Raw genomic sequence first — 12,969 nt, forward strand, 5'->3', positions numbered from 1 at the left:
CCACCCAGTAGCAACGAGACCTGGGGCAGGTCTGAATTCCTCTCTCATCCTTGGTTTCTTTCTTTGTGAAATGGGTGGCCTAGATGGCTTCTTAGGGTTCTTGCAGGATTAGTTAGGGTGGTGCCCTTCACAGCCAGGGAGAAAATCATGGATCTGGGGCTTGTCTTCCTTCACAGGGACAAGAGGAAATGGGCTTTTGGTGCCCTCCCTTTCTGCTGGGGATCCCCTAATGCCCCCTATCTCCCCCATCTCCTGCATAATACCCACCCTGTCATAAGCCCAGTCCCTGGACTCACTCTCTACCATGTTCCTTGATATGCAAGTGCAAGCAGGTTCCTTTAGCTCTTAGCCTCTGTTTCCTCTCTTCTGGGAAATGAGGATGACATTAATGTCCATTTCATAGGGCTATTGATCTGGTCAGTTGAGGAAATACACATAAAGGAGTTAGCCCAGTGCTAGGCACACGGCAGATACTTTTGTTACTGATGCCATTGGTTTCCCCAACCTGCTGTTTCCCCTTCTTTCCCCCCAGATCCAGGTTTGCTCTGACTCTGACATGCATGGACTCACGATTCTGGCCTCTCAGAATCAGAAAGGACATGGGAGTCCCTCAGAGCCAGGACTCCTCGAGGCTCCAGGCAGGTCCTCTGGGCCCTGGGAGGAGGCTCCTCACCATCACTGCAGTTGGAGCTGGCAATGAGTGCCTGCCTTCTCAGCCCCTTTCCCTCTCTCTGACATTTTCCTTTAACCAGCTTCACACACTGTCCATGGCTCTCAGGGCTCTCTCTGCTGTGGGTGCTGCCGGGAACCCTGGGGAGGTGGTCCCAGGAGCCTAAGCTCTCCATGTGAGGGCTCAGGGCCCAGCCCTGCAGTACTCTCCTCCTCTGAACTTCACCACAGCTCCCGCCCACCCCATCTGCTCCCACCTAGCACTGCAGAAAATCATCTCCGGAAGGAGTGGGAAGAAGAGAGCTGCTCTGAACGAGGCCCCAGTGGAGAGTTTTAGAACATTTCAGAGCAAAAAGGGACCTTGTTCTACCCTTCCTCCATTTCACAGAGGAGGAAACTGAAGCCACTGGGGGTTAGGTGACCTTGTCTTGGTCACACTGTGTCACCGTGGCAGAGCTCAAGCCCTGGCTCACAGTGCTGGCTCGTGCTCCTCCAATGTCCATGTCTTTCACCTGCTCTGAAACACGTTCACTCAATCACTCAGTGAGCATATATTGGGAATCTCCTCTATGCCAGACCCCACGCTTGGGCTCTTCCCTCTAGGAGTTTAGAGTCTAGAGGGGAATCAGGCCAGCAAATGATCACAGTGCAAAGAGATAGGATGATCCAAGTGGGGGATGGGCCAGGTCCGTGGAGGCTTCGCAGAGGAGACAGTGTTCACGCTTTGACATTAAGAATGAGAAGGAATTTGCCAGGCTTTCAAATGGAAGGAGAGAATTTGGGGAAATGGTGGGCCATGACAGCACAATGTCTCATTCACACAGCAGGGAACATAGCCTCTAACTCATGTGCTTTGCTGGGGCTACCTTCAGCTACTCTCTTCTTCAACCTGCCAGCCAAAATCTTTGGGGAATGCATGACATTGTTTGTTTGACCCATATGTGGTTATTTTGACTAAAAAATAGGTGTTAAAAATAACCTTTGCTTTTCCTATTTTTAGAAATAACACTTTCTCAGTGCGGCATTTTTTTCTTAAAACTTTTTATTTTGAAATAATTTCAAACTTACAGGACAGTTGCAAAAATAATACAGCCCCGAGAGAACTCCCACAGACACCATCCCCCCAGATACCCAAATCCACCAATCTTAACATTTAGCTACATTTACTGTATTAGCCTATCTATTCATCTATCAGTACATCTATCTGTTGATCTCTCTTTCTATTCATCCATTTATCTCTCTATTTTCTGAAAGTTTGAGAGTAGGCTGTAAATTCATACTCTTTGAGTACTCAATGCTTTCATGAACATTTCCTAAGAGCAAGGATATTCACTTATGTAACCATCTTAAGTGCAGTTATCAAGTTCGAGAAGTTTAACATTGGTATAAAGCTTATAGTCTGTATTGCAATTTTTCATGTTCATTAATGTCTCTTTGAGTATTTTCTCCTCCATTATCAGATCCTGTCTAGAATAATTTATTGCATTGAATTGTCATTGTCTCTTTAGTTGTTCTTTCTTAATTATGGAAACATAGATAAAGCATAAACTTTCCCATCTCAATCACGCGTAAGCATACCATTCAGTAGGATTAATCACATTCATGATATTGCAGTAATTCACCCTCATCCAGTACTAAAACTTTCCCATATCCCCTAACAGAAACTCTACCCTCATCACCTTTTTTACCTTGCCCCTGGTAACCCGTACCCTACTTTCTGTCTCCAGGAGATTGCATAATCTCTAATATTTTCTTTGTGGTTATCAGGGGGTTAAATTTAACATTCTAAATCTATAGCAATCTCATTTGGCTTGATACCAACTTAATTTCAATGGCATGCACAAACTACGTTTCTCCAGCCCTCCGCTTTTCATGTAGTTCTTATCACAAATTGCATATTTATGCATTATGAATCCCAAGCCATTGATTTATCCTGACCTTTTAGGCATTTGCCTGTTAGGTCCTGTGGGGAGTTAAAAAAAAAGTAGAGTTACAAACCAAAAATATGATAATGCTGGCATTTATATTTACTCTTGTCATTACCTTCTCTGTATCATTTCCTGTAGACTGGTCTAGTGGTGACAAACTTCCTCAGCTTTTGTTTCTCTGAGAATGTCATCATCTCTCCCTCATTTTTGAAGGACAGCTTTGCCAGATATAGAATTCTTGGACTGGCTATTTTTTTTTTCTATCAGCACTTTAACTATGTCATTGCACTGCCTTCTTGCCTCCATGGCTTCTGATGAGAAATTCGCACTTCATCTTATTGAGGCTCCCTTGTACAGGACATGTTGTTTCTTTCTTGTGGCTTTCAGAATTCCCCCTTTATCTTTGGCATTCAACAGTTTGATTAAAATATGTTGCAGCATGAGTCTATCTGGGTTTATGCTGTTTGGAGTTTGTTGAGAATCTTGAATGTGTATATTCATGTCTTTTGTTAAATTTGAGAAGTTTTCAGTCATTATTTCTTCGAATATCATCTTTGCTCCTTTCTGCCTTTAATTCTTCTCTCCCGCATGCATACATTGGTGTGCTTGATGATGTCCCACAGGCTCCTCAGGCTCTGTTTACTTTTCTTCCTTTTTTCCTTTCTGTTCCTTAGACTGAATGATTTCAATGATCTTATCTTCACATTCACTGATTCCTTATTCAGCCAGCTCCAATCTGCTATTGAACCCCTCTAGGGAATTTTCCATTTCTGCTACTGTAGGCTTCGGTTCTGTTTGGTTCCTTTTCATGATGTCTCTGTCTTTATTGATACCCTTCTTGTGTTCATCCATTGTCTACCCAGTTCTTTTCCCATGATTTCTTTTAACTCTTTGAACATATTCAGGTCCATTTTTTTGCAAGCCTTTGTCTGGTATATCCTAGGTATGGCCCTCCCTGCTGATGGCTTCCAATGCATTAATTGTCTCTCTTTTCTTTTTCTTTGTATGTTTTGTAACCTTTTGTTGAAACCTGGACATTTTTATATTTTAACCTGTTATCACTGGAATTTAGACTCTGAGGCTTCAGTTCCTTAAGGTTTTATCCAGCTAAGGTTATTATAGAGCTTACCTTCAATGCTAGGAGATAAAGAAGAAGAATAAGGGAAAAGGGGCAGGGAAGGGAATAGGAGAAAGATAAGGAGAAGAAGGAAACTCCTTTCCCAGGCTTGCTAACCCTTCCTGCAGAACAGGAAGATAAACTATGACGGCAGAAGTGAGTCTGGACTGCAAATGAAGAAATAGAGGCAAGGTGATCATAGTGGCAGGACAGCAGCAGGAAAGGGGAGCAAAGGGAGATGAGTGAGGGGCATCATGAAACAGCTCTGTAAGGCTTTAGGGAGCTGCATGAGTGAGTGAGCAAAATAAGTTAAAAGGAGTTAGAGGCTATCTATTCCATTCTACAGTTCAACACCTGGTAACATCAGGCTTACATTGAACAGTATCTTAGGAAAATAAACTAGCTGTATATTTATCTAAGAACGGTGAAAGAGATAGAAGTGTTTTTTGTTTTTTGTTTTTTTCTTGACCGTGAGCAACTATTTTGATGATGAAGTGATGCTTTGATGTCATTGTATAACCAGGCTCATAACTTAAGTCAGATCCATGGCCTATGTTTGGCACATTTTAAGGGCCAAATAAGTCACACAGACACTAGGAGTTTTGGTGACCAGCACTGTGGGTTTGGGAGGTGAGGATATTTCTGTGAGAAGCTGGGGTTTGAGCTAGACCAGGTAGGATGGGGGCAAGGGCAATTAAGAGAGAGCCTTCTTGTCCAGATGCCTTGAGTACAAAGCTACGCTTCACCCTTTCTAAACTGTGTGAACTTGGTCTCATTTCTTAACTATCTGCTTCCATTGCCTTGTTAGTGAAATGGTGACAACGATAGCAATAGGGCCTGTTGTGAGGATTGAGAATGGAGATGCGATTGGCCTAAAGCAGGCCCTCAGAAGTGCAGGGAGGCTGAGAGCAACGTAGGAAAGCAGAGAAGTTCAACACCTGTTTGTCAGACCAGAGAGATCAAGAGAACTGTAGGCATTGAGTAAGGGAGTTAAGGCAGGAAAGCAGGGAAGGATGGACTGAGGTTTGATGTTCTGTTGTCTGAGTGTCCTGTGTGTGTGTCCCAGGAGCTAGGAGCACACTCCAGGGACTACAAAGAGCCGCGGAAGTCCCCGGAGCCAGATGATAGGAAGGTACATTGGACGTACTGGAGGTGGGAGAGACAGGGGCAAGGAGGACGAGAATGTTACAAGAGCCCAGGCAAGAGGCGTTGGGCCTCTAGACCTGAGGGAAGGAAGGGAAGCCTTTTGGGGACAGTTCGGGGGAAGGGAGAATTCTGGAGCCCATTGGCCTCAGCGTTTGGTTGTCAGTGGCCGTGACCCGTCTCCAAGCCTGTAGCATTCCCTCACCCTCTGCCGGGTGGAGTAGTTAGGAGCCTTCCCTGGCTGGAAGGGAACATTGCCCTTCCTCTCCCACTCCCCAGGGCAGCCCTGCCCAATTTCTCTCCCTCACCATATTCCTCTCCTCCTACGCAGCACCTCAGCTCCTACTGAGCGGAAGTGAGAGGTGTCAGGTGTGAACTGCCGGGGATCCAGTTGGGGGCCGGGTAAAATCAAGCCAAACCACCGTCCTTCCCATCCCGCCTCCTTACCCCTCAAGTGCCAAAAGAAATAAAGCCACATTTTAATGAAACAGGATTTGAGAATGGGTGAAAGGCATCCATCAGTTCATTCATGATTCTTGGCTTCCCAAAAAAGCCTGGACCACGTGTGCTCCTCCAAGTCTCAAACCCCATTGGATGCGGGATGCTCCCTTTCCTCGGCGAGTGAGGCAGAGGCTTAGGTGCGGGAGATATGCTTGACTTCTGTCATCAGGCACACCATGAGCAGCTCAGCCAGGCTCAGCTGTGCATGTGGCACCAGGGTTTGGGGGCACCAGGGTTTGGGGGCCACCAGGGTTTAGGAGCGCCCCATGGCTGTGCCTCCCCCCACCACCCGGGCTGGCTTTCTGGAGATGTGTTCTCTCACTGCCGTGTGCTGACAGTTCCAGACAGAGCACGGGGGAGGCTGTGGGGGCGGCTGGCGCACCAGGCGCAGAGGGAGCTGGAGCCGCCAGGGCCTGCCTTTCTTGGAAGCCCACACAGGCAGCTTCCGGCTGACCTGCAGGCACAGATTTCCTGTTTGGAGGGGACAGCCTTGGGTCTCTACCATGGAGGTCTGCAGAGGGGTAAAAGGCCAGGCCGGGCTTGTGTATAAACTGGGCAGGGCCAGAGGGCACAGACACCCCTCCGCTGAGGCCTTTAAAGGGTCAGGCAGTCTGTCTTTAGGCTGCAAATAACTCTGCCTGCACAGGACCCCAGCTCCATTCTGTTTGGTTTTGGAAATCACTCTGTGATTAGCTTAATTGCTGGCCTATAGCCCTCATTGTATATTGTGCAGATCAATGCCCAAATTTGTTTGGCCTCTCTGAGCTCACACTGACCATAAAAGGAGATCACTGACTAATAGGTAGGGTGTTGGATTCACATGTGCAGGTTACACATTGCACAAGTGCAGGTATTTTGTGAGGCGCCTTTCACATTACAGACATTGCAGATTTGTGTATTATGGCAATCATCCAACAGATGGCAGTAAAGTGTCTTGAGGGATGGATTTTTTTTTCTAATTTGCGCAAAGGTACTGTATGGGCTAATCGTATTCCCGGTGAAAGGCTAAAAGGAAATGAGTTCCAGGGAGAATTTTCTAACAGATAACATGCCAAGGGGGTAAATCACAGGCCAACTCAAGAGCCGCTCCGGCAGCAATGCCCACTGTCCTTGTTTCCTGCGCTTGCTCAGAAAGGGGATAGATTCTTTGCTGACCCCTCCTCTTCCTTGACCTTCACCTTGCTTCCCAACCTTGCTCCTCGCTCACCACAGCCAGGCTTTTGAGGTCATAGACCATGAGGTCATAGACCAAAGGTCATCCCCACCTCTGGAAACCCCAGGCCAGGTCACATCTCCATCCCACTCGGGAGTTCTGGGCGCTGCGGGCCAGGGAGGGTTGGCCCTGCCTGCCCACACCGGGCACCATGTGTGCCCCTTGTCACCTCCTCCACCTTGCAAGGGGACTGACTATTCCCCAACCTTCAGCGCCTTGAGCTGCTTTGCTAGTGATCAGGATGTGCTGTATTTTGCTGCAGCCAGCATTGAGCGCCCCTGTGCCAGGCAGGCTCGCTGCCTTTCCAGGCTGCAGAGAGCAATGGCCAACAGTTCCCTGACCAGAAAGATACAGAGCTGTGCTGACAGCATGAGACAGTAGAGCTTAGAGGGTGGCGAACTATGGCCTGTGGGCCAAACCCTCCTGCCCCTGTTTTTATATGACCTGTGAACTAAGGGTGTTTTTTTTACATTTTAAGTAGTTGGAACACAAATCAAAAGAAAAATTATTTCATATGAAATTCAAATATCAGTGACCATAAAGTTTTATCAGGCATAGACATGCGTATTTATTGTTTTGTTTTTTTTTTTGTCTCTGGCTGATATTGCGCTACAACAGCAGAGTTGAATAGTTGTGACAGAGACCAAATGGCCCTCAAAGCCTAAAATATTTGCTAGATGGCTCTTTCCAGAAAATGTTTGCTGACCTCCGGCATAGGGCATGGGTGGCCATGTGGTTTTCTGGAAAGGGGCTTGGATTTGGAGACAAGAGACTTAGCATCACATAACGCTTATGAATCACATACCAGCAGTGTGACCTTGGGAAATCACTGCCCCCTGAGCCTCGGTTTCCTCATCTGTAAATGACAGTGTCAGCAGCACCTGCCCTGCCTTTATCATGTGACCATCGTACGGACCTAATGGCACAAAGGGTGTCCAAGTGCTTTGGGAACTGCAGAGGCCTGAATGAATGTGTGCTACGATCTACCCTAGAAGGTGGATCAGCCATGCCGTTTTCATAGATGAGGGTGCCAGCCCTACTCGATCCTCTTTCAACCCTTTCTTCTCGTCTTCTTTCTTCCCAAGCTCCTTGCCTGCTCCCTTCTGGCGGCTGGGCAGGGTCGTGTACTGGCCCTTCACCTTGCCCTCCCACCGGCTTCCTGGTCCCAAGGAGTGATTTTAATAGTTAGGCTCCTTGCGACCAGACCTGCAAGCTTCCACTCACTGAAATTCTGAGCACGGGAACGTGGTGGGGAGGCGTCCTACCTGGCCATCAGGGAGGAAGTCTTGACGGATGTCTGACAGTTTGCCAACAGCATGAGAATGAGGCCCTACTTATATTCAGCCCGGCTCTTTCATCGATATATGCGCTTAATCACAATTTAAGCTTGGCACTGAGCCCTAGGCCTTGTTTTGGAAAATGGCAAATCAGATCATTTGGGTTGTGCTTGGTGAGGGGATGTGAAAGAAGAGGAGGTGGAGAAGTAATAGAATAAGCCTCATCGACTATCCACAGGGCCTTATTTTAAAGAGCAGCTCTGTAAGAAGCACTTGCCGGCCCCTGCTGCCGCACCGTGGCCTCTTCCACAGCATGCTGGGAGGTCAGCTCACTCATGGAGTCCTGCTCGCCTTGCGGTCAGCTCCACAGGGACCCAGAGCCCCATCCTACCACAGGGCAATGAGCAGAGGCTGAATGACAGTCGGTCCTTGTGGCATCGCGCTTCCTCCTGCACCCAGTCCATCTGACTCCCTAAGTTTGGGCCCTTGTCCACTTTAGCCAAAAAGGCCTGCAAGCTCTTCCCCACCCCAACTCTGGCCTCTCTATCCCTGGCCTTAGACTTGTCTCCAGAAGCTGGTATCCCAAATTGCCTCACTTTGGCTTTGATGCTCTGCTCCTCCAGACTTTCCTGGGATGTGGATCCTTCCAAAGCCCTGCCTGGACCTCTTGGTGCTGCCCCACCTTCCGTGCTGCTGCCTCCATCTCCTAGCTTCCTGCTACCATCTGCAGTCTGCAGGCCTTTCCTGGTCAAGCGCTGCAGAATCACCAGTTTAAAAGGCACCTTCATGTTTGCACATTCTCTCATGGATGGCATTTTCTACACAGCATCCCTGGCAGATGGCTTTCTGCCAGCGTGCTTGTCAAAGAGAACTGCTTGTTGAAAGAAGTGAATGAATGAACCTCTACTTAGGTGTCTCTAGGGATGGGGAACTCACTTGCTCCAAGGGCTGCCTGTGCCTTTATTGGATGGCCCTGGCTTTTCTTTTGGCAAGCTAAATTCTGCCTTTCTGTAGTTCAGTCCACTGATTCTAATTCTGCCTTCTGGGAGGATTTGGAATGTTGGTTCCTGGCTCTTCTCATCTTTCCTTCCTGTATCACTCTGCCTCCCAGGTCCTTCTGGAGCTGTGTCACCCCTCCTGACTGACTGTGGCTCAGGAACTCCCTTCATAGGCTCCCCACCCCAATCCTGACCCGACCCCAGCATCACCAGCCAAGGGGGCCTGGCCATATGGTACACAGAAGAGGGGCCTTGCCTCTGTGTGAAGTGAGCCTGGACCGGACCTAGGAAAGGATGTGGATCTGGTCTCAGAGGCCCTCCAGCCATGGGGGCAAAGGACCACCTCCCTGGCAGGAGGCCTCTGGAACTCAGAAGGGGCTCAGGAACTGGATCAGCTGAATATGGCCAAGGCCTTCCTGGGCCTTTGCAACCACATGGCTCAGAACCTAGGACTGGAACCTGGAAATCTGCCTTTTTAACAAGCTCCTCAGATGGCACGAATGTGACCTGAGTTTTGAGCCTGTGACCTTGATGTTTCCTGGCCTTTTCTGCAGGCCCTGTTTCTACCTCCTGGCTCAGGGCTCTTCATAGTCAAGTGAGAGGGGTGGGTGTCTGACAGTGACTGTTCCCAAGGGAGCCTTCGGTTCAGGTCAAGGATTGGAGGATTCTTTCTTCTCCCCTTGGTGGGTTCCACTGGGTGAGGAGAGGAGAGAGAATGAGGAGGTGCTGCTCCCTTCAGGTTCAATTTTCTCACCAAGTCAAAGGACCAACTTCCAGAGCTGTGTGTGTGGGGGGGTGTCCTCTAAGACATTCTATACTGTGACATCTCCAGGGACCTGTCCTCTACAGCTGGCAAGACTTGAGATGGGGAAGGGGTGGCATTAAGTGTTTCCCCCCGCAACCTCGGACCTTTGCCCTGAGCACCTCTTTAGGACTTTAGAAGATTCAATCCAATTCATTTCCAACATCTTTGATAAGGTTTTATATATCTGCCCGGCACTATCTGGGTCTATGGGCAGACTGTATAAGAGAAGGAAATCCCGCTTCCATCCTCTTAAGTTCTTGAGGAGCTTAGCCTGGCAGGCAGGAAACAGCAAGCAGTACAAGGCAGTAGATGGTGAATCTAGGAAATCATTGGCAGATGATGCAGCAGCGCTGCAGGATTGCAGAAGGGAACGGTCCCTGGGGCTGGGGGTCGGGGAAGATTCTAGGGAGGAGGTGGGCAGAAGAGCCAGGACTCTGGGTCTCAATTAGGACAGCTCTAAATTTTATCAGCTTCATGTGTTGGGAATAAAACATCTGAAAAAAGAATTCTGCTGTGTAAAAAACAGAAATCCACTGCAGGAAGGGAAAAGCAGAGGGAGTTGCCTCAGCCCTGGGATTTGTTGATGTCTCAAGACAAACTGGAAGAATCTCCCTCTCCCAACCCCATACTCCACCCCTGCCCTTGGCTCTCCACTCAGAGGCAGGCTCCAGATGGGAGACCTGGGCAGGGACCATCATTTGTCAAGTTTACATTGAGCCCTTTGTCCCCGGAGGCCGTGGCTGAGGCCGAGGCATTTGGTGGGGGGTGATTACTGAAAATGAATTTCTGTTCAATGAATGGCACAAGGAAGTAGGACAGGACTTAGAAGCAGGTAACCCCTGAGCATGCTTTTGCCATTATTGGTGCCTCTGGTCTGGGCACTAGCTATGGCTTTGACAATTTACGTATAAATTTGACTTTCATTTGCAGAATCCAATTTCCCCAGTGAATTTTTTCACTGTGGCTGCAGTGTGTAGATGGCGATATAGATGCAGGGGGCCCAGTTAGAAGCTATTTCAATAGTCCAGGAGAGTTATGCTGGTGGGTTGGCTCACGGTGGCACCAGGAGCTGAGCTATTCACATCCCAAGGCAACAGTAAATAGATGAAAATAGAAGTCCCCATTACCTCTGATTTGTGCAATGACCATTTGGAGCCACTGTCCGGTGACTTATTTCCTGCTCTGTTATCCACAGGAGTGGTGATGATTCATGCTTTTCTGGGAGGAAGGGTGGACAAGGCAGCAACTACTTTGGGGCCTCTGCTCTTCTTTCCTCAGGATCCTTAATGAGCTGAGGCTTTCTCTGTCCTCAGGTAACAAATATGAAATCAAGGTGTACACTGGTGATGTAATTGGTGCAGGGACAGATGCTGACGTCTCCATCAATATCTTTGGAGAGTACGGAGACACAGGTAAGGGGTTTGAAATTTTTTTTTTTTTTTTTTTGCATAGGCAGGAACTAGGCGATGAACCTCTGAAATTGTTATTGTTTTTATCACAAGCCATGTCCAGTACTGATTCTTAGGTGGACTCTTTCCTCAGTCCTCTGGCAGAGATGGGAGGGTCTGGAAATGGGCTCAGGTCCATACAATAAAGTCTGTTGTTGAACCTGGAAAGGGCAAATGAAAAGAAAAGGATGTGTGGAGGTTGATGAAACCGCCTGAGGAGAAAGACAGCTTGGGGGCCCCTCTGGGCTTGTCTGTTAAGCATCTCTCCTCTTCTAGGTTGTGGACTGCCATGGCCTGCCCTGGGCAGCAGTTTGCTTACCTTGTGTTATAGGTGTATGTGTGGGGTGTGTTTTCAGAACAAGATGTGGTTAGTGTTTCAGTTGATTAAAATTGTCCTGCATCCTAAACTATAAACAGATTCAGGCGCCACATCTCCAGGGAATTTGTTCTCACTCTCTTCATATCCCTATGCTCCATGCCCATTTTGATTTGTTTTTTTAGGGTGTGGCTGGGTGTGACCTACTTCAATTCAGTGTTTTGAGGACAATGAGAATGGGGTTGAGGATGAAATTAGACCTGGCCTCATAGGTGAGGCAGGAACTGAGGGGGCAGACATAGCCACAGTTGTTGGGAGGAGGTTCACGTCAGCGGACCTGAAAGAGGTGGTTCTTTCCTGCCTCTGCCAATTTAGTGGACTAACATAAGAGCTGGAAAAGTTACAGGTACCTATGAATCCTTGACGCGATATATTAAAGAATTCAAAATGTGTTGCTGAGGTGAGGCAGGAACTGAGGGGGCAGACATAGCCACAGTTGTTGGGAGGAGGTTCACGTCAGCGGACCTGAAAGAGGTGGTTCTTTCCTGCCTCTGCCAATTTAGTGGACTAACATAAGAGCTGGAAAAGTTACAGGTACCTATGAATCCTTGACGCGATATATTAAAGAATTCAAAATGTGTTGCTGAGCTTATATGAAAGAAAGAGGAATAAAGCATTAAGTATGAATCAATGCTGTGGCTCTTGGGAAGAGCAGGTTTTCATGCTCAGTATTCTAGAGAACAGGTGTTCATACCCATTTGGGGTCAGGAAATGAATCCTTGGCCGTGCATGAGCATTAGATTTGAAATTAAAAGCCAGCATAAATCCAGGACCCCCGAAGGGCTACATCTTTAGTGAAAACATAGAATAGGAAAAAATATGCTTATCAGTAAACTTAACTCTGCAAGGTCTCTAGACTTAAAAATGCTGAAAAATTGATAACTTGGGCCTATACTTCATGTAAGTTTGAAGCCTGATTTTATACTTTCAGAATGATTTGGGAATCCTCCACACACATAAAACTGGTGCCATGTCAATGATACTCTTCGGTATTTAGCAGAAAAACACTCACAGATGAAGTACTGGAGGTGACTTTACTTTCCCAAACTACAAAATACTTAAAGGCATAATCCACACTGAGCAAGCATTAATGGACTAGATTAGATTCCCAAGAATTTCAGCTAATGGGGTAAGCTAAGAAAGACTATAACTTTAAATTGATAAAGACATGAGAGAAACAATTGAAGAAAAGAACAAGATAACAAGGCCCATGGATAAGGTCTATTTGGATATAGCCCAACTGTTATATCCAAAGAGGCAAGATGTGTGTGGAAGTGGGGGGGGGGGGACATCTAGAAGACATAGTAATCATGAACTTGGATACATTTGACAACATACTCCCAAAATACATGATGCAAAAATGAACAGAAATTTTGGGGATACTTAAAAATTACATAATCATAATGGGAGGTTTTACTGTAAGACTCAGTAATTGATAGATAAAATGGATCCAAAGAGTTCATAAGCCTGATCTAATGCCACTATGTAGAGTCC

At 47.3% G+C, this 12,969-nt stretch overlaps 1 protein-coding gene across 1 annotated transcript in view; it reads left to right on the top strand.

Annotated features, from left to right (window-relative positions):
• The window catches only part of LOXHD1 (lipoxygenase homology PLAT domains 1), a 183,163-nt gene that overhangs the window by 29,737 nt on the left and 140,457 nt on the right, over nucleotides 1-12,969 (top strand). The window contains exon 7 of the mRNA XM_077135558.1: nucleotides 10,965-11,063. Within this exon, the coding sequence (XP_076991673.1) occupies nucleotides 10,965-11,063 (99 nt within the window). The remainder of the gene's footprint in view (nucleotides 1-10,964; nucleotides 11,064-12,969) is intronic.

The sequence above is a fragment of the Tamandua tetradactyla genome, chromosome 18 (assembly GCF_023851605.1).
Source record: "Tamandua tetradactyla isolate mTamTet1 chromosome 18, mTamTet1.pri, whole genome shotgun sequence".
In the NCBI taxonomy this organism is placed as follows: domain Eukaryota; kingdom Metazoa; phylum Chordata; class Mammalia; order Pilosa; family Myrmecophagidae; genus Tamandua; species Tamandua tetradactyla.